The 25,932-nt window shown below is 53.2% G+C and overlaps 1 protein-coding gene across 3 annotated transcripts in view; it reads left to right on the top strand.

Moving 5' to 3' along the window:
• Window positions 1–4,510: 4,510 nt before the first annotated feature.
• The window catches only part of TPO (thyroid peroxidase), a 32,803-nt gene continuing 11,381 nt past the window's right edge, over window positions 4,511–25,932 (top strand). For all 3 annotated transcript variants that reach the window (XM_060169010.1, XM_060169009.1, XM_060169008.1), the window contains exons 1-7: window positions 4,511–4,604; window positions 9,758–9,842; window positions 13,312–13,481; window positions 15,910–16,042; window positions 19,748–19,877; window positions 21,327–21,533; window positions 22,625–23,140. In XM_060169010.1, the coding sequence (XP_060024993.1) occupies window positions 4,511–4,604; window positions 9,758–9,842; window positions 13,312–13,481; window positions 15,910–16,042; window positions 19,748–19,877; window positions 21,327–21,533; window positions 22,625–23,140 (1,335 nt within the window). The remainder of the gene's footprint in view (window positions 4,605–9,757; window positions 9,843–13,311; window positions 13,482–15,909; window positions 16,043–19,747; window positions 19,878–21,326; window positions 21,534–22,624; window positions 23,141–25,932) is intronic.

The raw sequence follows: 25,932 nt of genomic DNA, 5'->3' as shown, positions 1-25,932 counted from the left end.
CAGTGACAGGGCTCCGGGCGCTCGTCTCTCAGGGTAAATTCCAGATTCCTCCGGGGGCCGGTGGGGAGGGTCGGGGTTGGCGGGAGCGGGGAGCCCCAAGGCGAGCCTTTGCCCAGAGGCCCTGCTGAGCTAGCAACCCAGAGAGCAAAGCACGGCGGGCAGGCGGGAGGGCCCTCGGTGCTCAAATCGCAGAGCGCGGTGTCGAGGCAAGGCCCCAGCTGCCTGGCCGAGCCTACGCCTGTGGTCCCATCAGCTAAGTGGGCACTGAGCGCTTCTCCCGCTCAGAGCCCTGGGCATGGACCACTAGCCTCACCCAGAATGTAGACCAGCGATGTCCCCAGGCTGGCTCTGCCCACGTGGCCTGGGGGCCAGAGTCCGGGAGGCTCGAGTGACCCGAGAAGGACCACGCCGGCGTCCCACAGGATGCCACCGTCACCGTGGGCGGGAGGGTCCACCTACCTACACGTGGCAGGAGGCCACGCACTTCCCCGGCACAGACCGCGCCCACGAGTCACACGTGAACTGGAATTGGAAGGCACGGGGCCCGCGGACACACAGGTCTTCACACAGAGTCCATGTGGGCAGACCGGCCTCGCGTGGTCCCTGGATCCGGCTGCCTCTCGCACACTGCCGTGAGGGCGCATCTTCTCCTCGGTGGGTAGGAACGTGCACAGCGGCTCTGCTCCCTTTGGTGCTGGAGCGAGAGGACACTGGGCCCCTGCGCGGGGACCCAGCGGGAGGGGACTCGCTGCACCTCACTGCAGCCTGGATGGGCTGCACCACGCCCCCCCAAAGTTCACATGCCAAAACCCTGACCCCCAGAACCGCAGGACGTGTGTGCAGTTAGGGTCTTTAAGGAGGTAATGTGGGTAAAGTGAGCTCTTCAGAAGGGCCCCAGCCCAGGAGGACAGGTGTCCCTGTAGGAAGAGGAGGTCAGGACACAGACACGCAGACACACAGAGGACAGTAGGGACACAGGGAAGACGCCGTCTCCAGCCCACGGGACATGACCCAGCGCCCTGGGGTCTGGGAAGGAGGTGAGGCCACGTCTCACTCTGGACACGATATTTTCAAAGGAGGCGGATCACGTGACCCTGTCTTCGTTTGGAAGGTCGTGGGCACAGAGGGAACATCCAGATGTATTTAGTTGTCACCTCCCGCCATTTCATATGTGTTCAGGGGACGACCAAGAAGCATCCACTTCTCCAGGTGTAGAGATGGAGAGTCACACACAGCGTGGAGGGGACCCAGGTCCTGGGGTGACGGACGGTGGGCAACACAATTATTAATGTAGGACACATCCTTCAGAAGCTTCAGGACACACGTCCTGGGGCTTTCATTTCTGTGTACGTGAACATGGGCAAATCATATGCACCGTGACTTTTAAAATACCTTTAGAAAGACGGTCACATCAATAAATTCCCACAGTCCTCGTGAAAGACTGGGATGTGTGAGTATGTGGTGAGGGGCTGTCAGTGTCTCACTACCTGAAGCTGGAGAATGTTTTATCAGAACATTGAAAAGGGCACATGCTCTGGGCCCTTCAAAGGCAGCTGGAAATGCAACGAATACCTCTCGAAAGTGCAACCCTGAGCTGGTTTTTCCAGACTGACCAAGCAGATAGGTTTCCTTGTGTAACTGTTACTTTAACAAAAGCCAAAATGTTTTCTTTATTTCTTTTTAAAAAGGGCACCATTGCTTTTTAAAAGTCTCCCCAAAGATACCCTTTCCTAGATTGTCTTTAAGCAGTTAATTAAATGATACAGGTGTTTCAGGAGAGTCCTATCGTTTTTCGTCTATAACTCGCCAAATATCAGTGTTCTTAACGCACAATATAAAACTGAGCTCGTCAGAACGTTTAATAAACCGGAAAAGCACATGCCGCCTTAACACCCGCTAACATTTCTATCACCCCTTGGAGTGATTCAAATTCACTAAAGGAAGAAGAATGATGCGACCTCCTTCTGTCTCTTCTGGAGGAGGAGGACCTTTGTTCGGGACCCTCCACTTTGGGGCAGGGCTGGGAGCGCGAACAGTAAAGGCCTCAGCGCACCGGCAAGAGCGAAGCGTCAGGTCCGGGATTCCATCTCAGGCTGCTGTGTTTTGCTCAACCCTGTGCTATCTGAGCCCTCGTGTGAGGACGTGGGGTGGGGACACCAGTGAGCTGGAACCTCTAGAAGGCTCAGTGGGACGTGGGTGCTTCATCCCACAGGGCACCACGCAAACTCCAGGCTCTGACGCGAGTCACGGAACATCTTGGGCCCGGTCGTGGAGGGCGACTTGAGCACAAGGACCTGCTGTTCCTGGGCGCAGTCAGCCGGCACGAGATGCCCGTGGAAACAGTTACGTCAAGGCGCTGGCCTCTGAGGCTGTGTGCACAAGGCCACCCGTCTGAGCATCTGCCCTGAGCCAGCCAAGGACTCAGAGGAACATCCGGTCTCCACTGGGATCGTCCTCACGTCCAGGGCCCTAAACACAGGCCGACCGCAGCTGGTGTCCCAGTAAAGAGACTCCTCTGTGTCCCTGTGTTCTCCCTGAACCATCCCGCGTGTCACATCCAGCTGCCTCATCTATGTTCGCGACGCTCTTCGGGCAAATTCCACCCAAAGTTACACGAGTGTGTTTCCAAATGCCCCCGCTGGCTGCCTGGGCACAGCTCCAGTGCCTCAAGCCCAGCGCCCAAACCCGAACAGTCACCTCTGCTTCTCTACCCGGTTCCCCTCCTTCCCTGGCTTCCCCAGAGTCAGAAGCGGGATCTCCACGACCTCAGGCCAGCAGCTCGGCCTGGCGGGCCCTGGCTCTGCCCCTCCCTGCTCCCAGGGAAGCAAGTCACCAAGTCCCCGCTTTGCTGTGAAGGGGCCTTCAGTCTTGCCCTTCATCTCACTGTCTCAGCCTGTTCCCACCATTTCAGGGAGAAATTACCATGACTGTTGACGATTGCCCACCCGCTTTTCTAACTCATTTACTGTGTTACTTTCAAACTGATCTTTCCTGTGCTAATCGTGACGTTCTAGTGCTTCAACTATGTCCTGGTGTCCCGATGCCTCGCACACGTGTTAGCGTCTAACCTCAGCTTTCCTGGAGGGAGCGTATCCCCAAGTTTGAATAAGGCCCCAAGAAGAGAGCGAAAAAGGGCAGGAAGAAGAGGAGTGATTTTCTTATAGAAGAAACCCAAGACTCAGACGGGCAGTGGAGAGGTCCAGAAACCCCACGCTCTCCACAGACCCGGAGACGTGCTTCACGCCCTCTCAGAGACAGGGTGCAGGGCATCGGCGGGGCTTGCTGGAGCCGCTGCCTCTGAAGATGAACCTGCTCTTTCTCATAAGGTGTTTAGCTCAGAGAAGCGAGAGAGAGGACAGTGCGAGCGTTACGAGGGGCCGGTTGCACTTGGTTTCTTCTTTCCCGACACATATGCCTTCTTTCCCTTTCTTCCTCATTCCAGGACCAGAGGCTCAACCTCACATGGACGCACACCTGGCCAGCACACGGCCTTCTGTGCAAACACAGAGGTAAACGTCCAGCCAACCCAGGAACGGGAGCCGGTCCAGCCCGGCGATGTGGGCGGGGAGTGGAGCCTGGAGCCTCCTTATAGCGGGAGGCCAGGCCCTGGGCAGCCGGGCACGTCCAGGGTCACCTGTCCTGCACACCTACCTCTGGCTGAGTGGAGGAGAGGGTCTGGCTGTGAAACGTTTTGGCTTTCCTTTTTCTGAGAGAAATCCATCACTGAAACTTGTAAAGCAGTTCAAGGGAGGCTGTTCTGCGGGCTCAGGGCACATCTGGGAGGCTGTCTGAGCAGAGCCGCGGGGCTGACGACGGTTAGGTTTCCTGTGACCTCAGTGCAGAGAGCGCGGCCGGCAGGTGCGGCCAGGGCGGTTCACAGGTCAGCAGGCCCTGACACGTACTCCACCCAGGATGCCCTGTCAGCCGCACCCCGTTTAACAAAGTTCGTGGCCCCAAGATAGCAGCAGAACATCCGAGGCTAGGAGAAGAAAAACTGGGAAAATGGAAACGATGGATTTGGAATTTTTGCTTTGTCTTAACAGCTCCGTAATTCTGAAATCAGCTTATAGGCAGGAAAAAGAATGTTGTAGGAAATCCCATGTGCATTTAGAAATTTTATTTACCTCTTTTCTAAAGGCTAAATTCCTTGTATTATTCATTTTTTAAAATTCTACAGAGATGTGTTATGGGAAATAGATTTGTTTTATTCCCTGTAATTATCCCCAGAAGTTTTACGGCATTAGGGCATCACCATGAAATAAAACAGGTTGTCACTGAGCTATTCTGGTGACCACAGCTGCCCAAGAGGAGGGATCTGTTTTCAAATAGTTGGGCGGGTAAGGCCTGTCCACACCACAGACATGTGGGTCAGAACCCCCCAGCGCTCAGACCCAAGCTTCTGAGAGCAGCTGCCTCGCAGGGACTAGCGCGTGGAGGGTCGTCGGCAGGGACTCTAACTGAGTGGCTGACCGTGCCCTTGACCACCTGATGCTCTCAATTCCTCTTCAGGATGGGAGCTCGTGCCATCCTGGGCACCACGCTGGCCGTGGCCTGTGCCGGAGCTGTCTTCTCTTTCATCCTGAGACACAAGGACCTCTTTTGGGGTGAGTAACAATAAATTATGGTCTTCTGAAATCATAACGTTATTGCTCCCAGCAACCAGAACAGGAAGCATCGTGGGTTCTCCAGAATCAGGTAAGACCTCTTCAGTGTCTCTTTCACTTTCCAAGAAAAGAACAATAATTCTTGAGTTTAGAAGGATTAGAATACAATTCTTTCTGAAAAATAACTGATTTTCCTATGATTACACAATAGAAAATTTCCATTTTTACCTACTCATATATTTGAAAAACATTTCTTTGGGCGTAGTTGTTTGTTCCTGTATCACAAAATCATTTTTCATTAAATCACTTCTGTGCTGTATTTTCTGGAATCAGGGTGCTACAATGTCAAATTCCGTTAAGAAAGGTATAGCTATGCTGTGGTTGAAATCATCACAGCTCAAACTCTGCTTCTGTTTTGAAAAAAAAGGAAAAAAAGGTCCCAAACACGGAGAAGGGATGTGACGGGAGCAGGGTGTCGGAGGGCGTTTCGAGGATGCTCTCTGGTCACCAGCCCCTGCAACGCGGGCCCCCCGGGCAGGCTCGCCCCTCTGGGCTCTTCAGGGCCGGACATTCTGCTCCCCTGGCCGCTCCCCTGAGCCCCGGGCCCCTCGATCACCCTCCAGGCCTGATGAGCGGCCTGAGTCCACGCAGCCACGTCCACCCCAGGATGTCTCCTGCTGAGAGCCACGGAGTCTCCAGTTTCATTGAACACGGGGGCCTCAGGGCCACATGAGCAGTTGCACCAGAGTCCTTTGCAGACGCATATGCTCCTTAAGGAAATGGCCATGAGGAGGCCGGGGTCAGGCTCTGTCCCCACCCACCACTGACTGGGCCACTCTCCTGTCTGTAAAATGGAGAAAACCGGAAGATTCTCCACCACAGTTCTATTTGCGAGTGTCAGTGAGAGTACTGAGTGCCTCGTGCGTGGACAATACGAACCAGAAAAACAGCAACCAATTCCATTTAAATCCCCTCCAGCCATGTGGCCCCCTCCTCCCAGCCCAGCAAACCCATCGCAGCAAATGGGTGCAGCAAACGCTTTGCGAACGGGTCACTGCATCTGATATTTACCACAGTCCTCGTTCTACAGAACCATAGTGACAAAGGGGTCATGAGTAAAAGCCATTCAACAGAATATAAATATATCTGCTCACTAGAGTTTTTAATTTTAGAAATCATATATTTTTTAAAAATTGGGAAAGGTATATCTACAGCTTTGCTAGAGCAATTTTTTACTGTTTCCCCATCTCTAAGAGGTTATTTTTTTCCTCAGACTTTCAGTATATATATAACTAATGCACAGTATAGCATCTGATAAAAATGCTGCAATTTGGAGCCGAATTTATTGTTCATTAGACTATTTTGAAGCTGGCTAATTACTTGTTTACTTTGTAAATTAATTATTTAGAAAATATCCTTAGTCTTACAGTGTTTCACTTTTACAGCCTTTAATACAATGATTTTTTTTTTCCCAGTTGACAAGCCAATGGTCATTTTAAACAAAATAATTGCGCACTGGTTAACTTCCTTTTTTATTTAGTTATTTATTCATTTATAATTGAAGAATAGCTGATTTACAATATCGTGTTAGCTTCAGGTACAGCAAAGTGATTTAGTCATACATATACACTGTTTCAGATTCTTTCCCCTTACAGTTTATCACAAAATAACTGAGTATAGTTCCCTGTGTTATATACAGTAGGTCTTTGCTGGTTACCTATTTTATATATAGAAGTGTCGAACTTTCTTTGAAACATAACTTTTATCAGTCACATTTCTCTGTAGCCAAAATTTCAATGACGATCCCACCAGACTTTTTGTCTGCGTTTGGGTTTATATCACTTGTGTTCACAGACTTTGTGACACGAGCTGCTGGATTGCTCCCTGTCGCTTGTTCAGAACCGGCTGGGGGCCCCGGGCATGAGGACCAGGTCCGGGCTGGACCACAGACATCCATCTCCACCTGCCAGTGGGGTCCAGTCACCCGTTCACAGCTTAGAAAGCAGAGGTCCCGAGGATCTCAGAGACGGCGGAGCTGTGGCCATGCTCACCCTCACCTCCCAGGTCTGCACATGGAAACAACACACACGTTTGAGCCTGGTTAATAAACACTCAGGAACAGCTGTCCTTAGGTGTCACATCAGTTTGAGAACCGTAGGCAGGTTTGCACAGCAGGAGTTCAAGTCCTCTCGCAAAAGCTCCGAATAGTGCGTTTATCATGGAAACCACGTGAGTTCATCACCTCACGGACTGGGGTTCGTTTCTTGTGTTTGTGCAAAGTCAAGATTTAAGTGCAATCATCTGTGTGTTCCAACACATCATAGCTGTTACAAGAGAATCAGATGCAAACGAACAAGAGGCAGCAGAGGCGTTGCTGCAGATGGGGGATTTGGGAAGCCAGCCTGATGAGTGAATCTGTTTCACAAGGAAAGTTGGCAGACTTACTCCAGTTCATTGGGTTTCAGCAAACAGGTATCATTAAAGTCAGGACTAAACACAGAGCTCAGAGCAAAACCACGTCCTCGGAGTTAGTCGAGAGTACAGCTCAGAGAGGAAGAGTCCAGCACTCTTGCCTTGTTATTTTAGTAGTCACTCTTTGGAAATAAGTGACTTCCTTCTTTCTGGCCTGTAGTGTTTTCTTGCGTAACGGCTTCCTGAATTCCAGCTCTTTCCATATGAGATGCCCATGTACGGAGGGGACCTTCTAGGGGTCGCGCACCCCTTCGGGTGGTACCCGTCTTCAGAAGGCTGACGTCTCCAGATCAGACAATCAGGAAACTCCCTCGGATTTAGTCTTCAGACCTGAAAAGAAGAGGTTGGGTTCCAGATCTCCCAGTCTGTGGTCCTACGGTCGGACGCTGCGTCTCTGGACGCCACCCCGTGCCCCGGTAGCTGCTCAGCAGCAGCTGAAGGGGGTGATTGAAGAGCCAGGAAGGGAGATGAGCCTGACACCCCACACGGTGAGGAGGAGACGACACGGGTCACATCCGCCCGCTACCGGCAGAGACTGGAGGCAATTCAAGACGAGAGCTACACTTTTATGGGGAATTTTCAGCACAAAACTATATTTCTTATGCAATACCTGAAGAGATAATACTCTGCAAGCCTGTAACACTATCTTTAGGACCTCGGTAAACTACTTCATAGGAAGGAAAGATACTGGAGAATAAGTCAGATACAATCGATTACGCTTAAATGACAATGTGAATATCGCCAAGAAAAGGAAGGATCTCTCTAGCAACTGTTAATTCCAAAGACAGTGGTGACAGACAAACAGTTTTCTTTTTACTGAATCCGTTCTCAAATACTGCCCAGTGCCTGCGAAGAGCCAGCAGTGGATCTCATTGCAGGAGACCTAAGAGGCAGGGGGTCAGTGCATTCGGCCAATGCAGGGCCAGGCTGAACTCAGGAACGAAAATGTGGACGGAGGGTTTGGACGGAAACGAAAGGAAGTACGTGAAGGTCACAGGGCCTTAAACCCGGAGCTTTCGTGGGGCTCCCAGTCCCGAGAGCTGAGTGAAATCCCCCCCAGCCCAGGGCAGGGGTCCCTGAAAAGGCCTCTCCTGCGGGTTCTGCAGCCCCAGGCTGGTGGCCCCTCTGGGGTCCCCCTGACTCCCCCACTCTGCCCGCTTCCTGTGCCGCACGCCCACCATGTGCTTCAGACCCCATGGCAGGAACCCATGGCCGTGGTGGCCTGGACCCGGCCGAGCTGAGGCCGCTTCCGCCCCGTGTGCCCTCCACCAGCCCGGGGTTGGAGGAGCGCAGGGGGCACAGAGGAAGGACCAGAGGGAGTCACGCTGTGGAATGTGCGCTGATGGCTGGGGAAGGACACTGAGGGGCTGCAGGCGAAACCCGGCGTCCTTTAAGGTGCCTTTGTGGGTCCACCGGGGGCGAGACCCCACGCTGGGCTCCTGGATGCAGGATGGACTCTGACAAGGTCTCCGCCTCCCAGGAACCTGCCGTCTGAATCCTTACAGTTTCGAGTCCCTTTACTTCTTCTTGCAACAAAATCTTCCGTTAAATTTTAGGACAAGAGCTATCTGGTAACTTAATCCTCCTAAATTTGCTCAGGAAGTTAATGTATTTTCTGGAATACGCTATGCCTATGGAATTCTAAAGATATGGAAATCTGCCATTTTGAAAATAGCTTTCTTTCTACTTAGATGTGTAACGTTCAAGAATATTCTGATATTCTATTTATTCTTAGAAATGGATGCATTTCCTTTGATGAAGTGTTGATTACGCAAAAGGTAATTTAGTAACAGCAGCTCCCTGTGTGCATTACTGGAAGGAGTTGCCTACTTGTGATATTCATTTGGAACCTCACGTTTTAACCCCAAGACGGAATCTTAAATTATTTTCTTAGTCTGTTTGGGCTGCGATCACAGAACCATGGACTGGGGGGCTTATACACAATAGACCTCTGCTTCTCTCAGTCTGGAGGCCGGAAGTCCCAGATCAAGGCTCCAGCACCTTCAGATTCTGGTGAGGACCCTCCTCCTGGTTCACAGACGGGCTCTTCTCACTGTGTCCTCGCCTGGAGGAAGGGGCGGGAGCTCATGGGTTCCTTATACAAGGGCAGGTACCCCATCATGGGGGCTCCATCCTCACGACCTCATCACCTCCCAGAGCCCCTCCTCCGGACGCTGTTCCATTGAGTGCTAGGATGTCAACATACGAATTCTGGGGAAACGCAAGCATTCATACCACAGAACTTGTTAAACATGCCATGCACTAAAAACTAAAATAAAAAATAAGGGTCTTTTCACTGCAAACTGCTGGTGTATTGGAGTAGTTTATCTTCTCTTAAACGCACAAGTTAAAATAGGCAACTATTATTATGAACTTTCTATACCACTGGTTTAGGTAACTAAAACGCTCAGAAAAGAAGTTATTCAGAATCCCTGGAGGTGGCCAGGGCAGGTGAGAAGTAGGAATGGCCGGGCTGCCTGCGTAAGATGGTGCTGGGTCCCTCCCCTCCCCATTCCCAGGGTCTCCGCCAGCGAGGAACCAATACTCACGTAAGATGGGGAAATGGACGCAGGACCCCACGGAGGAGGGGCCCAGACGCCGCGTGGTTGTCGCTACATCCGGCTGCGCGTGGCGGGGAGTTGGTGAACTTTGCGTTTGACGGTGTGATACTTCGTTCGTAGGAGAGACGGAGGAGTGTCGAGCCAGGGGCATCGTGGAGGCGAGCAAGCTGCTGGTGGACGAGGCCGTCTACTCCACGATGAGAAGGTACCGTCCCGCGAGTGGGAAGGAGGTGCGCCGGCTCCTGGGGCGTAGCGGATTTGCCTATTGTCTTCTTCACAGTGTCCTCCACCTTACAGATTAGGGGCTGAGACTCACGTGAGCTTATTCTCGTTTCTGGGGTCACATGCAAACAAGCGAGAGGAACCGTATTCAAATTCTCTCTCTAGCAGAACAGAGCAAAGGCAGTGATGCAGCCAGGGGTCAATACATCCTGGTTCAAAAGACAGATGAGGGAGCCTGGCTCCTGCAGAACTGGCCTCAGACCCAGGGGGCAGGAGGGGTCCAGACGCACGGCCCCAGCGTCCGGGCTCTGCGACACAGCTGTAACCTTACCTAGGAATTAAATCTGCCCCGCATTCCTTTTAAATCATTAACACCTTCATTTTAAACATAAAAGTGACATCAATATTAGGAATATTATAGTCTCACATTAGATGTTCGTAAAGCAAACACGACAAACACACAAGAATTTAAAAAGCAGGTTTTATCTTCACAAGTGTGTTAATTTACTGGAATCTGACTAATAATTATTTAAGGTCTCAAGATACAAAATATCACAAGGCAGAGGTCGGTTTACTTCAAATTTCTATTATTCCACCAGAAAAAGGCCCTATTGTCCATATTGGCTGCAACTAAGTTTTGCTTATTTTATAAAAACTTCAACCAAAGGGGAAAGAAAGAAGAAATCTCTTGAAGTCTGGCTCTGTTAGTGTGTCCACGACTATCATATCAACTATCCAGGAAAAGGGGTAAGAGCTACTGACAACCCCTATGGAGAGAAGGCGCTGAGCCTCCTCGGACCCCCCTGCAGCGAAGGCTGCACCGTCCTCTCCTGAGGTGACCTGCTTTCTCCCGAGGGGGAACTGACCTTCTGCAAAGCCTGTGACCTGGGGGCTTCATTTCATATGTAAATGTTGGAACAAAGGCTACTCGCTGACTGTGCTGCACAGTGGATTTTAGTAACAGCAGAAGAAAAACAGTAGAAACCTGGGAATGAGGCTGTCCCCACTGAGACCTGAGCAAACAGGGAGGTGAGTTCCAGGCCCGCACAGGCCCGCCTGCTGCCCTGGAGCTCCGGCCCGCCGCAGCCTGGGGAAGGGCCCGGGGGCTGGTGCGCGGTGGCCCAGGAAGATCCTGTCTGTTTTCTTATACACCAGCTCTCCTGAGAAGGGGCCCTGGCTGCCTCCCTCCAGACGGCTCTCCAAGGGTGTCTACACAACCAACAGCCTTGGAAGACAGAGTTTTGTTCACTGTCCGACGCGCGGTTAAGGACTCCTTCCAATAAAGGCCAGGCTTCCTGTCCTCCCAGAAAGACCCGGCTTCCTCTGCAGGACCAGAGCCCGCGGGCGCTGCCACCGTAACAGATCACCACAAACTCAGTGGCTACAACAATGTAATTTATTACCTTACCGTCCTGCGGGTTGAAGTCCAACACGTACCTCACGGGCCCAAAACCACAGTGTCAGCAGAACCATGTTCTTCCTGGAACTTCAGGAACAAATGTGTTTCCTGCCTCTTCCACGTCCCCGAGGCCACCTACATCCCTTGGCTACTGGCCCCTTCCTCTGTCTTGGAGATGTCACATCCATCTCCCGAGCTCCCTCCACTGTCACCTTCCCCTGTGGCTACCCTGGGCCCACCTGGGTCATCCAGGATGAGATCCGCTTTTATGATCAACTGAGTAGCAACCTGATTCCACCTGCAACTTAACTCCCTTTGCTGTAGAAGCGAACATGTTCACAGGCCTGAGGGTCAGAACTTGGATGTCTTTGGGGGCCAATGTCACATCTACCGCGGCGTCCAGGGTGTGGAAACACACGCCAGCATGGGTGGGCAGCCCTGCGCAACGGCCTCATTCGTCTCTGAGCCTGGAGCCCGGGGTCTCTGAACCTGGTTCCCGTGGGAGCTTGTAAGGAAAAGCTCTGCCTCTCAAAGTTCACGGCCTCACAGTACCTTTGGAAAACACGCTGGCAAGCCCAGCACGCTCCCACGTTAAGTTCTCTATCGTGTACGTCTATACGCGCCCTGGCTGGTGTCTAGCGTGCCGTGTGTGTAGGATCTTCGATTCTCAACGCCGTCTCCGTCAGTCACGGGCTGTCATCCTGGTGCACCGCCTTCCTCATCTGTAAAATGGGCCCGCCAGCACTGGTCTCCTGCGCTTTGGTGAGCAGTAACTGCAGACGTGGGGCAATGTGGGTCAGTGCTCCGCCGGCACCTGCACGCCACCTCCGCTCAGGGGGCGCCGCACATCCCAGGCTGTTAGTAACAAGGGAAATGTGTGAAGGATCCACGTGCTCAGAGCTGGCAGAACGACTGAAGCACAGCTGGGCCATTTCCCCAAGACCTCAGGGCTGTGAACCAGAAACCCAAGCAGCAGTGGTAGGGGGTGTCCTGCCCCCGAGCTCTGCCCCCACGGCTCTCAGGTTAGGCTTAGAGCTGGTTCTCACACGGGCTCCTGGGGCCTCAGTGGTGCAACCCTGCAGGGGCCACCAGGTGACGGCAGCTTCCTGCACAGGCCACCTGGGTCCTGCCCCTCCAGGGGTCCCCGGGCCCTGAAATGCTGGTGGGCAGGTGGGTCCCCTGTGGTGGGAGATGCTGCAATCCCGAAGGCCGGGGACCCTCGTGAGAGGACAGAGGGACGGGAGGGTGAGGGGCGCCCACGGCAGGACTTGCAGTTCTCGCCGCCAGCAGCTCCGTCAGCTGCTCAGCTGTGCCGTGAGATGCGTGACTGACACGGACACAGCAGGGTCGCAGCCTCAGCACATCTGGCCTGGGACCAGGACAGGCTGCTGGCTCTCCGAGCCCCATCCATCAGCTGGAACCCTCATGTCTAACTGGGTTGTTTTCTCAAGTTACAAAATCAATTGATTTATCCACAGTAATACTCTCAGTGAAACATTAATTAGCACTTAAAATACCCTTAAATAACACTAAAAATCAGTATTGCACAATAAGCTAGAAAAACTGTCAACATAAAAAGTGAGACGACCTTATCTCAACAAAAATTTAAACTATATTACAAAGTGACCAAGAAGAATGAATCAGCGGCACACACACAGATGAGCCATTGTCAGAAGGGTTCGAAACCAACTTAATTTAGTTTTCATGGCAATGTATGGTACAGGCATAGGCAACGTTAGCAAACCCACTCACTAACTGGACTTTGATGAGAAGGTTGGTCTCACACAGCTGTTATGAGGATCAAATGAGTTGGCTACGCATGTTTGTAAAAGACAAACATCGGTCATTCTCCTCACCTTTCAACACTGGAAGACTGTCTACACTGGGGTCCCATCCCTTCACCAAATCCCGCGGTCCTTGTGGACGGGGTCCTTGAATCCCCACCTGCCTGTCGCCGGGCAGGTACTAAGTAAAGGTGCATGTGATTGATTAGTAAGTAATTACCAAACACCATAAAAGAATAATTGACTTTACATCTCCTCTTTGTGCCCAGAAACCTCCACAAGAGAGAAATCATTTCTCCGTCACAGCTTCTGTCTTTTTCCAAACTCCCTGAGCCCACCAGCCGCGCGGCGTCCCGGGCGGCGGACATCATGGAGGTGTCGGTGCAGGAGGCAATGAGGAGGGCTCACCTAGGGTCTGCACTGTCTGGGCCGCCCACAGGTGAGCACCCGGGGGAGGGGGCAGGTCAGGGCTGGGCAGGGCTGCGCAGGGGCCGGGGGAGTCCCTGCAGGGCGCGATGCCCACTCGTTCACAGGACAAATGAGCGGTTTTTAAGAGGCTCAGTAGCTTGGTTTTGTTAGTCTGGGGAATCACTGCTTCTCTGCTGTTCAGATGGGGTTTGGAGAAGCAGCTCGATAACCTAAGTGTCCCGCTCTGTGGTAAGAAATGATTGAGGGATACTTTCAAGGCCCCGACCGACCTGGTTAAAACCTGGGGAAACTCACTTCTGTGGGACGCAGTGTGTTCCAGGGAGACAGGGACAGCAGCCCCGCTTCTCCTGAGAAAACTGCCTCAGGGTCCTGCTCAGGCCTCTGGGAGCGCTGGCCGTCCACTCGGCTGGCCACAGGCAAACCAGCAGACACGAGGGGCGAGCTGCATCCCATCAAAGGCTCTGATGATGTTAAGATACTGAGTGAAAGTGATTTCGATCATAGGCATATTTCTAAGTCCAATGATGAGGAATTAAAAAACAAGATTATTTCTAATGAACTTATGGAGACTTTTTTCAGTGTGGTACCATGAGCTACTTGGTCTCTGAGTTTTTCCTCCCAATTAGCTGTAGATTAGTTTAATGCTGATTTACTTAGCTTTTAGAATGAGACAGACTCAGCTAAATCGGGATTAACCTGAATTCTCAGATACTAAACTTAGTAGTTAAGTTTCATCAACTTTATAGCAACCAAAGATCCATTTGAAATGTTTTTATTGAAGCAGCTGAAAACTGTCTCTAAGAACTGTTGGTCCGCGATCCTGTCTCGGTGCAGCTGGGACGCCGGTAGCAGTGACTGCAGTCAGAGGTCCCGCCGGCCTCGGGTTCACGGTGTACAGTCGCAAGGCCATTGCCCAAGTCTGCGGGTGTATTTGACTGATGGGTTTGGGCCAGGCTGTGGTGCAGAACTGCAGAACCCCATAGTCTAGGATGTTTTCTATTATTTCCACTATCAGCATAGCCAATCTAGAAATTTCAGAATTAGTAAAAGTGAAAGGATCCAAATGTTTCCCCATCAGTTCGTCACCTAACAGTATCTACAATCAAATGTTGGCACCCCTCCCCTAGGGATGTTTCCTGACATTGGTTTTGTATTAACATAGCTATGATCGTGGTTCTTTTTTTTTAAATAAATTTATTTATTTATTTATGGCTGCATTGGGTCTTCGTTGCTGGGCAAAGGCTTGCTCTAGTTGCGGCGAGCAGGGGCTACTCTTCGTTGCGGTGCGCGGGCTTCTCATTGTGGCGGCTTCTCTTGTTGCAGAGCACGGGCTCTAGGCACAAGGGCTCAGTAGTTGTGGCGCACGGGCTCAGTAGTTGTGGCGCACGGGCTCAGTAGTTGTGGCAAATGGGCTCAGTTGCTCCGTGGCATGTGGGATCTTCCCAGACCAGGCCTCAAACCCATGTCCCCTGCATTGGCAGGTAAATTCTTAACCACTGCACCACCAGGGAAGTCCCGTTGTGGTTCTTTTCATGGACTTTGTCTGTTAGACTCTCGCGTGTGCTTGAGCGTTTCCTGGTACAAAGCCTCACCTTGTTAAGGAATGTGTATTTCTCTATCGACTAAATAAAAATTGTAGTCTAAGCTTCATGTAACTGTCCACATACAGTCATTCCATAGAGGTTGTTCAGTGAACATTAATTAAGCTAGTTTTGTTTCTCTCTAATTTGAAAACGGGATGCGTGTCTTCCAGTGTTTTTCTCTCTTGATTTCATCAGGATCTGGCCAGTTTTATGGCACTATCTTTGAAGATTTATACAAACCATCTTGGAGAGTAACCAGTGATTCCCTCTACCAACAGACAAGAAAGTGGTCCTTGCTTTGATTTGTCAAATAAACAGCAACAAAAATGGCAAAAAATAAGAGACTGTTTCCTGGGGCCCTAACCTAGAAAGATTTATGAAAAGGAACCAAACATCAACATGAAGGAGAGAAGAAGGGTTTTGTAGATGGACACGTGGATACTGTTAGGAAACTTGACTGAGGTAGGGTTTGCGGGGAGGATAAAGCCAGGATTCGCCGTCTTCTGAGGTCAGGGCGTGGGCCCCCAGCCTCAGCTGAGCAGCACGGCAAACGCTGGCGATTCCGCGAGCGAGGCTGCGGGTGCCTCTGAGAAGTGCTGACCTCTGGGGTCAGAGCTCTCAGAATTGCTTTTCTGAAAGATCGCAAAGCAAAAATAAATTTTAAACCCCACATTCCTAGCAACGAGGACACTCAAGGGGGTTAAATGAGAGAGGATTGATTTCAAGGAGAAGGAAGGGCTTCCTGCAAAGAATGAGGAGGTTTCTGTGGGAATCCCGATCACATTAGAACATTTACCCCGTCAGGTAGGTTTGTTATTACAATCGAGGGCTGAAGCTTTGGTGTTTGTTCCTTAGATGTTTTATCAGAAGATCTACTGAAAACGATTGCAAACCTGTCCGGATGCCAGCCCTACATGCTTCCCCCCAGATGTCCAAACACCTGCCTGGCAAACAAGTACAGGCTCATCACGGGCGCCTGCAACAACAGGTAATTCCTCAGTGCGCTCGGTCTCACCTGTAAGTTGTATTGGAACATGACAGGTGTCATCAGGGCAGAGTCCCCATAGATTGTTTGAGGTTTCATTAAAGAAAGTGGACAATATTGACTCCATTATATTAAGAAGTGGTCAAGCCTCTTCCTTACGCCCATGTTTCCAATACTTCTGTGTGTATCTTTAATAAGACACAGATTTTAAAAGTCTTCAGCTCCCTGGCAACCAGGTACCACTTTTACCAGCGATGCTAATCATAAACTTCAGGTGTCCCTGAGGTCATCCCAACTTTCTTCCATTTCTTTTTCTGTGTATTTGCTGCCCACTCTCAACCACGGACTCAGGCCGTCTCATACTCTGATCGCTCTTTCCAGAAGGTCAGTCCATTCTGGCAACCCCCAAACATTCCAGGTGACCCCAACCACCTCTGGGCCCCCGGCGTCCCCAGGGCCCCATGTGCCGTGTTCTGGGGAAACCGTACTTGCAGGTGGATGTGGGGTCATGGACGGCAGGACCAGGGTCAGGGGTCTCCTCTGCCCACGGCGCCCCTCCCGGCTCCACCGCCCGCCGAGGAGGGGGCAGCCAACGCCCCCTGCTGACGGGCTCTGGGGGACGCACCTTCCAGGGAACTGTGGGTGGAGGCCGAGTCCCTTTTTTTCCTTCCGTGATGACGATTGAATCTTGTGTCACAGTATTTACAGCAACTAGATCCAAAGGACCAGCAGGGACTTCATACTTTTTTTCTGCCCCAAACATAGCATACCTGCTCAGAAAACTCAAGTGATACCACCCTGAAGCCTCGCTAACTGTTTTATAAATGAGGCACAAGGGCCGCTGAGTATCGGCCCCAAGGTGGCCGATTCTCTCTGCAGGCTCAGACTTGCTAGTTCAAAACCTGCCCACACCAACCTCAAATGTTCACACATCCACTTGTTATAAAAATAGCCCCCAGAGCAGATTTTCAGCTGCCTGGTGTCTGAGAGACAGCAGCTGGTGTTTCAAACAAATCCCAGTGACGTGGAGCCGCGGGGAGAGCAGACACCTGTCCCCCTCGTGAAACTCCCCTCCAGAGACGTGTCACCTGCTTGTCGTCAGCCTTGCGACCATTTCCAATGTGGTCGTCAATCCAGATCTACTAAAGGAAGCACGTGCTGGTGAAAGCTGACCTCTGCGGCCGCCGCGGTTATTCTGCTCCGGCCTAGCAGCATCGGAGAGCGATGCCGGAAGCCTGGAGGGGGCCCCGCCTGGTGGCTGCGAGGTCCCCACATGGTGCCCCTGGGTCCTGCCGAGCAGGCTGCGCTCTGACCCGACCAGAGGGTGAGACGGTCACAGAAACCATGTGATGTCCCGGGAGCTGCTGAAACATGACCGTCAATCAGAAAAAACCACAAACAAACAAACAAACAAACAAACCCAGTCCCCTGAGCAGTTAAATCAGCATTCTCGTTATTCTCAATTGAGTGAAAGAGCTTCACTTTATGGAACTTCAATAAAGACAGGCCAACTGAAACAGATCAGAACTCCATATTAAAGCTGACTTACTGCAGCTGATTAAATGCATTACTGTCCCATATGGTTTTGCAAATGAAGCCCCTTTGGTTGTGCTGGAGACCAACGGAGTATTAAAACTAGAATGATCCCCACTTACTGTCCCTTCAGAGTGCAAAAGTAACCATCACCACCTACTGCTACTCATCATTCCCGAGTGGCCCCTGGACACAGCGGCAGGGCTGGGAGTGAGCCACAGAGTCCCTTTTCTCCAGCGTCAGGGACCCCGGGGTGTCCCTGCCTGAACTGTGGGCTCTCGCCTCAAACAAGAGCTTAGACGGTTCTCGGCAGCCCGTGGTTCCTTTGCTTCTGGACAGAGCATCCAAACCAGCCCCATTTATACAAGAATGGTGGGCGGACGTGGTGTCTCCAATGGTACAAAATAATTTAGTGTCAAAACAAAGCAACTAATTCTTCAATATTTACATTTACAAATACTTTAAAAGTTTTAAAAATCCTTTAGCTTGCCATGATTCTTGTAGACTTCGCTCCCTAAATGTTGTGTCTACACATCAGATGCGGGGAAGAATATTAGAAAGCCTAGATCCCAGTCTTTTCCAATTCAAATGCTTTTGCTACGTGACCTCAAAGAACCCAGCAAAGTTGTCTCCTGTCCACCTGCAAACTCCAGCCTCACTCCTTTCTTTCTGGAAGATTCTGCAACCACCAGACAAACACCCCCATGGCTATTATTGCCATAGGGGTGTGTTGATAAAGGCCGAGGGGCCTTGGACACCACAACTATTTTGTACCCAAATAATCCATTTTTTAAAAACAGAACACATTTTTATCTAACACAAAATTCCCCTTTTTTTCTTTTGTCTTTGAACTAACATTTCCATTCTAATTTGTCTGATGGTTTTCTTCTAAATGTAGGATGTTTTACGATTAAAGTATTTTATTTTCTCCTTTTACATAGTCCTTTACTTTTACGTATTCTCTCTAGGCTTTTTATTCTTGTATTTTCTAAATGTTACATAGTCACGTACTTATTTTATACATTTACATGCGTGATCACATATGTATATATTTACTACTTATATGTGATTTTCACAAGGACTAGTCACCAATCATTTGTCTCTCATTTCCTCATTGCTGGAAACATTTCTGGGACACACTGGTTCCTATTGGTACTGGTCCCTTTGACTTAGAGGCACCTGCATGACTCAAAAGTCATGCTCAAAAGTAGTCTGGAGGACTTCCCTGATGGCGCAGTGGTTGGGAGTCCGCCTGCCGATGCAGGGGATGTGGGTTCGTGCCCCGGTCCAGGAAGATCCCACATGCCGCGGAGCGGCTGGGCCCGTGAGCCATGGCCGCTGAGCCTGCGCGTCCGGAGCCTGCGCTCCGCAACGGGAGAGGCCACTGTGAGTAGTCTGTAATCAGAATGTCGTTAGACACAACTTTGCCTCATCAGATGCACTTTATATTTTCGTCAAAATATAAAGAATGAAACTGCAGATCAGTCTGTTTATGGAAAACATTCCCATTTACCTTAATTGGCCGAGTCCATGCTCACTGTCAAATCCCTGAACCAAGTGAGACTTGTTGATACTTTCTCTCAGAAAAAGCTTGACTTATTTTTGATTCAAACAAATGTATTAATACAACCATCTCACTTCTGAATTTAGGACATTTCAGCAAGTTCCAAAGATTCCACTTTCTAGCAGAAACTTTGTCCTAAAGGTAAATACAGGTGACAGGAAAGGGCATCCTGCCCAGGTGGTTGTAGGAGTTTTGACGGGAGCATGTTCAGCACGGCAGGGTTTCAGGTGTGACTCTGTCTGGAGCCCCAGGGAGGTGCCCATGGTGAGCTCCCGAGTGAGATGCAGCCTTCAGAGGAAAAGCAGGGAAACTGGGCAGCGAAGGTGGGAGACACACGGATGGGCAGGACGCCCCAGGTTCAGGTGCGGAGGAGGGAGGGCACGTGCATGCGGGCTTTGGGAGTCAGCTCCCTCGAGACCACCTGCGCCCTCACAGCCCGGGAAGCATCTCAGCACCACGGGGGCGTGTGGTCCCCACTGGACAGAAGGCTTCACCCTCTACAATCACCCCAGGGGCGCCGGCTCCACTGTGTCCCTGGGGACAGTTCACTGCATCGGCCCTGCTGCTTTGTCCCTCCTCGACTCAAACACGGAGCCCCGCTGTCTCCACAGAGACCACCCTAGGTGGGGAGCCGCCAACACAGCCCTGGCCAGGTGGCTGCCCCCCGCCTACGAAGACGGCATCAGCGAACCCAGAGGCTGGAACCGACACTTCCTGTACAACGGGTTCCCCCTGCCCCCGGTGAGTGCCGCTGGTTTCCCAGAACGGAGCGAACCTCCCCTCACCTTGGAGGGAGCCAGGCTTTGATGAGACCTCGCTCAGTCAGGCCGGCCCCTGGGCGGGCGCTTATATGATGGGCCTCCCTGCCCCTGTGGGGTGGAGAAGGGCTCCTCCCCTTAAGGCTCGGACACTTGGCCCTGACAGATGAGAGCCACTCAGCCAGCGAGTGGAACAACACAGAGTTAACCTTCTCCAGCTTTACGCTCTTTACAAATAGGTACAAGACTAGACACGTTCAAAGACACTTATAATTGGTTAATTCACTCATTTAAGTGGCAAAGATGATAACTGCTACCTACTCCCAGAGGCAAATCCTTTGCCAACCAAACTCATACCTGATCTACTGAGCACCTGGGTCCAAAAATGCATCATTTGTCCCCAATTCGACTGCTTGCTTCAGTGAATAAACCAGGGGGCAGCCACCCACATTCCTCAGCTTATCCCCCCTCCCGGAGCCAGCAAGGCTGCGTCTCTCTGCGCCTCTTCCCTGAAGTTACATCTCTCCTGAGTCAAGGAAGGTCTCAGAGTCTAAGGACCCATGTGGTTAGACCCCCTGGGAATCCAGGCTCACCCCCATCTCGAGGTCCTTAAAGTGACCACGTCTGCCAAGTCCCCTTTGCCATGTGATGTATTCACAGGCTCCAGGGATGGGGGAATGGACATCTGCAGGGGCCATTACCCTGCCTACCAGTCCCCCTCTGACCCCAGAAGTCATATCCATTCCACACGCAAACTGCATGTACCCCCATCCCAAGGCCCCCCAAAGTCTCAGCCCCCCACAGCATCAACTCAAAATCCCAAACCTGATCTAAATCTCACCATTTTCAGACCCCCAAATCTCATCCTTTGAATAATCTGAATCAGGGATGGGGAAGCTCTGGGTGTGACCCCTCTGGGGGCAAAACTCCCCTCTTTTGGGGCCTATGAAACCAGAAAGCAAGCCTGCCCCCAAAATGCAATGGTGGGATGGGCACATCCTGGTTCAGAAACAAAAAAGTGGAAAGGAGAAAGTCACCGATCCCAAGCAATTCTGACTCAGGCCGGGCAAACGCCACCGGGCCTCCAGGCCTGGGAACAAGCCTCGGGCTCAGGGCTCTGCCCCTCTAGGCCCAGCATTAAATGGCACTAATCGCTAGATGACTCAGTGCAACCCCCACGACAGTCCCCAGAGGTCAGCATTTTTATGTTTATTTACAAGTGAGGAAACTACGACTCGGCCCTAAATCACCGCCCGTGCACGTCGGGGAGGAGAGCCGGGGGGCCCCAGGGACCCCAGCCTGCCCCAGGAGCGCCAGCGTCCTGTGAATGAGCGCGGAGCCCTGAGCCCCCGCCTAACCGCACCCCAGGGGTCTGCTTGCCCCGGCCCCGCAGGACGGCCTCCCACCTGTGACAGCTGGTCTGCCCGCCCAGGTCCGGGAGGTGAGCAGGCAGGTCATCCACGTTTCCAACGAGGCTGTGACGGAGGACGCCCAGTACTCTGACCTCCTGATGGCGTGGGGACAGTACACTGACCACGACCTGGCCTTCACGCCACAGAGCGCCAGCCACGCTGCCTTCGGGGGCGGGGCCGACTGCCAGCAGACCTGTGAGAACCGAAGCCCGTGCTTTCCCATACAGGTAGAATTTTTAAACTTCCTCATTTTTACTATGAAACTAAGAGGTGCTGTCTTCAGAACTCAGACACAAGTCACTTCCGGTCCTGTCCCCAGGGGGCAACAGCCATTATGAGTTTCCTGTGTTTCCTGCCAGAAGTTGTCTGCACATACATGTGTATAAGGTTACGTGTGTGTGTGCTCATACCTTACAGTTTTTGTGTCCTACTGTGCGCACGTCCTGAACCTGGTCTGGGTCACTTGGCAATAGTTCTTACACTTCTGTCTCATTAAAAGGACAGAGGCTGGGTTTCATGACCCTCCCTGTCCCACCGCGTTTGCGTTTTGACCTGTTTAACCCGATTTCCTTACTGATGAGCACTGGAGTCGCCTCCAGTTTTGCTGCTCTTCCGCTTCCACAAACAGCGAAGCAGAGAACGCGCTCTGACCTGAATCTCGGCCGCACGCGCGTGCCTAACAGACAAGCCACTGGGGATACAACCGCTAGATTCAGAGCAGGCGCCGTGAACTTCCGACAGAGATTTTGCAGAACCGTTGTCTGTTAATATTGCTCTGGTTTTCCCTCCGACCTGCAACGTAAGAGACATACAGGCAGGGTTTTTAATTACTTCTCCTAAGAAAATATCTCCGAGGCTGGCAAGGGGCATTTTCCACCTAGGAGCAGAGACTGCTTGGGGCTGGGGTCTTCACTCACGTTTGTTCCAGAAACCTTGGCGGAGCAGCCAGGATTCCGCATGTGGCGCCCTGAGCTAGGAAGGCCGGACAGGCCGGAGGAGGGGCTTCCTGGTGGGCCAAGGAGAGCCAGCAGGCGGGGTACCCCTGGCGTCCGCAGAGGTGGCCCCCAGGCGAGGCAGAACACACCAAAAGGAAGACCTGGGGGGCCGGGGGAAGTGGGCGCCACCACACGGCCGCATGAGTCAGAGCAAAGGCAATTCCGACCAGTCTAATCGCCGAGACCCCGGAAGGAGAAGGGCTGCCCGCGGAAGAGCGGACGGGACCCCTGGGGCGCTGGAGGGAGGTGGGCGGCCCAGGGCGCCTAGCGTCTCCGAGGAGGGGGCCCAGGACCCCAGCTGACCCGCCGTGCCCTTCCCGCAGCTCCAGGCCAACGCCTCGCCGGCCGCGGGCGCCACCTGTCTGCCCTTTTACCGCTCGTCACCCACCTGCGGCTCCGGGACCCAAGGCGCCTTCTTCGGCAACGTGTCCTGGGCGAACCCGCGCCAGCAGATGAACGGGCTGACCTCGTTCCTGGACGCGTCCACCGTGTACGGCAGCTCCCCGGCCTCCGAGCAGCGGCTGCGGAACTGGACCAGCGCCGAGGGGCTGCTGCTCGTCAACGCGCGCTACCGGGACGCCGGCCGCGCCTTCCTGCCCTTCGCGCCGCCGCCCGCGCCCCCGGCCTGCGCGGCCCGGCCCGGCGCCCCCGGGGCCCGCGCGCCCTGCTTCCTGGCCGGGGACGGCCGCGCCAGCGAGGTCCCCGCCCTGGCGGCCCTGCACACGCTGTGGCTGCGCGAGCACAACCGCCTGGCCGCCGCGCTCAAGGCTCTCAATGCGCACTGGAGCGCGGACACCGCCTACCAGGAGGCGCGCAAGGTGGTGGGCGCCCTGCACCAGGTGCGTGCAGGGGCCTCACGGGCGCCCCGCGAGGGTGGGTGCGGCGGTCTGGTGGGCCCCCCGCCTGGGCGCTCAGAGCCTTGTGGGTGGACGCCCTGCGTCGAGATTAACCTCGCTGCCGTCTGAAGCCCTGGGTCCCTGGCGGTCCCGTGGGAGCTGCTCGTCTGCTCAGGGGCTGGCGGCGATTATCCCACCAGGAGGCTGACCGCAGTGGTAACAGGCACGGCTCCTCCGGCCTTCCCCGGATATCCAGACCGTTCTAAGCGCTCTGAGGGTTCTGACTCATGTAGTCCTCATGGCGACCCTTTCAGATGGGTGTCCACCAGTGATTTTGGTATTTTGATATTTTGGAGAGAATGAAAAGAAACACAGTCTGTATGAGATCTGCAAATTAGCACGTTAAAGTAAGGATTTATTATGATATTTTTCATCTTGACTCAGAGGATACTGGGTGGAATGTCAAGTTGGCCAATTATAATGGAGCGAAGTTGGAAAAATTCCTTACGTCCATCAAATAACCTTACTAAGTCCGCTGGTCTCACAGGGCTGTTATGAAGGTGGAGTGCCTTGTTTTAAACCAGTGGTTGCTAGTCATGTGTCTCTGATCTGGGCGCTACAGCAGGCCCTTGAGTGCATCCCTGTATCCCCTCAGTGACCCTGTAAGTCCTGTTTTACAAAGGAGGAAGTTGGGTCTTGTCCGAGTTCTCACAGGGACCACATGATGGGATGGGCCATCCCCAGGCACTGCCTGTCCCTTGCCCACCTTTGGTCCACTGTGGCCCAGCCACCCAGGAGTTAGAGCAGAGGCTACAGCAGAGGCGCTGTGCCCGGCGCCACCCCATAGATGTTGGTGGGTTAGGGGACTCGGACGTGGTCCAGGAGAAGCTGGGCAGCAGTTGGGGCTTGTGATTCCTCCGCCGAGGAAGGACGTCAGTGTTTTAATACCAGGGTGCTTTGGGTGAGCCCCGGCCCTGGATGAGTGGGCTAGTGGAGTGTGTGTGTGTGTGTGTGTGTGTGTGTGTGTGTGTGTGTGTCTGTGCACGCGTGTTTGCACGGCGCGGTACGTAGACGGGTAGACTCTAAACCGGGCATCTGATACACAAACAGTCTGCCTGCTGCCTGGATGAACACTGCAGCTCAGTGTAAACGAGCTGACAGATGTGAACACACAGGATTGATAAATAAAGAAGGAAAGAAAGGCACAGGGATCTGTGAAGGGGGGTTTGAGTGCAGCGTGGCCAGGAGTCTTGCGACGGTTTACAGTGACAATCAAGGACCTCATCCGTCAGCCCTCACTGGACCCCCTTCAACAGAGTGGCCTGGCCAGTCAGGAAGCGTTAGGATGATGTCCCCGCTTCTGAGCCGTCCTTCCCCCTCAGCAGGCTCACTGGTGAAATAAGTCCCGGGATCATGCCTCTTTCCGGCTTGCTGTCACCACCCACCTATGCTTTGTTTTGGTTCCCTCTGTGCCGCTCCCCCGAATGTAAGCTCTAGGGAGACAGAGATTCCCTATTGTTTAATGGCTTCCGGGCACCTGGACCCAGCCTGGCTCTAAGAGGTGCTTCACAATGTGAATTCATGAGCGAAGACCAGATCCCAGGGACAATCCCGGGAGTCCTGCCCTGCTGTCTCCCCGAGAGCCGGGATGTCCCTTAAACTTTCTTTAAACGCACAAGAGCTCAGTCGGCGCCGGGGCCTGAGCTGAGTGGCTGGATCTCAGATCCACGTGGACCCTCCCGGAGAAAAGGCTCCATGACCACTGTGTGCCCCTGCAGTGGGGAAGGCGGGGTGGTTATCTGGGTGCACGCGGCCCTAGACTCGTACGTTAGAGGTGCTTGCATTCGAGAATTCTGAGAACCCCTGCTGGCCTGGAAATAGCGTCATGTGTCTCCTGTGCTTCTCAAATAGTGAGATAATAAGTGCGGCCGTGGCCCTGAGAAGCGGCAGGGAGGGGCAGGGAGGAGTGCTTCGCTGGACCGTGACTGTCCCAGCGCACGCGGCAGGTGAGGAACCGCCACGAGGGTTTCAGTATCGTCCTGGCAATTCCAAAGGAGGGTTAGAGCCCTGCCGATCAGAGGGAAGCAGTGCTGCAGCCCTCACCCTGGGGAGAGATCCAGGCTTTTTGGCAAAATCGCCTCCAGTTACATTTCAGATCAGATCGCGAGAGACTGGTGATGGGGGCTGTGCTCCAAGGTCGAGCAGGGACGATGTGTGGGGTGGACTGCAGGGCGCCCTCCGCTCTCTGAAGCAGCTGCTTCGGGGGCGAGGGGAGCCTTGCCAGCCTGTGACGGCAGGCTCTGCGTCCTGCGTCCTCCGGGAGTGGAGCCTGAGTTAGGGAGCGGGGGAGGGGCCACCACTAAACAGTTTCCACTTGAGCGTGAAGCTGTCTCGCGTCCCTGGCGGAGAAGAGAGAGGATCTCCCGTCTGCTGGGGGCAGAAGGGATCAGAGCCGAGCGCTGGTGGGAGTGGAAGTCGCTGCCATGTCCCCTCGCGGGGTGGGGAGAAGGCACGGCTGCAGCCCCGACCGGTGGTGGGAAAAGCTGCAGCATCTGAGGTGGTGGCAGCTTCTGTGTGATCACGTCCTAACTCTGCCCGAATGCCAGTCGGGCACGTGCCAGGCCCCCGCTCCAGTCAGCCCGGGTCTCGGCGGGGACGGCACGCAGCGGTGCGAGGGGCTCCGTGGGCCCTTCACCTGGGGGCCGCGGCCTCCGCTGGCCTGGGAAGTACCGGCCTGTGCACTTAGAAGACACACTCCGTCGTTTGGAAGCGATGGCCCACAAGGACGCAGATGC

Source organism: Lagenorhynchus albirostris, chromosome 13 (genome assembly GCF_949774975.1).
Source record: "Lagenorhynchus albirostris chromosome 13, mLagAlb1.1, whole genome shotgun sequence".
NCBI lineage: Eukaryota > Metazoa > Chordata > Mammalia > Artiodactyla > Delphinidae > Lagenorhynchus > Lagenorhynchus albirostris.
This window is presented reverse-complemented; position numbering and strand designations above follow the sequence as displayed.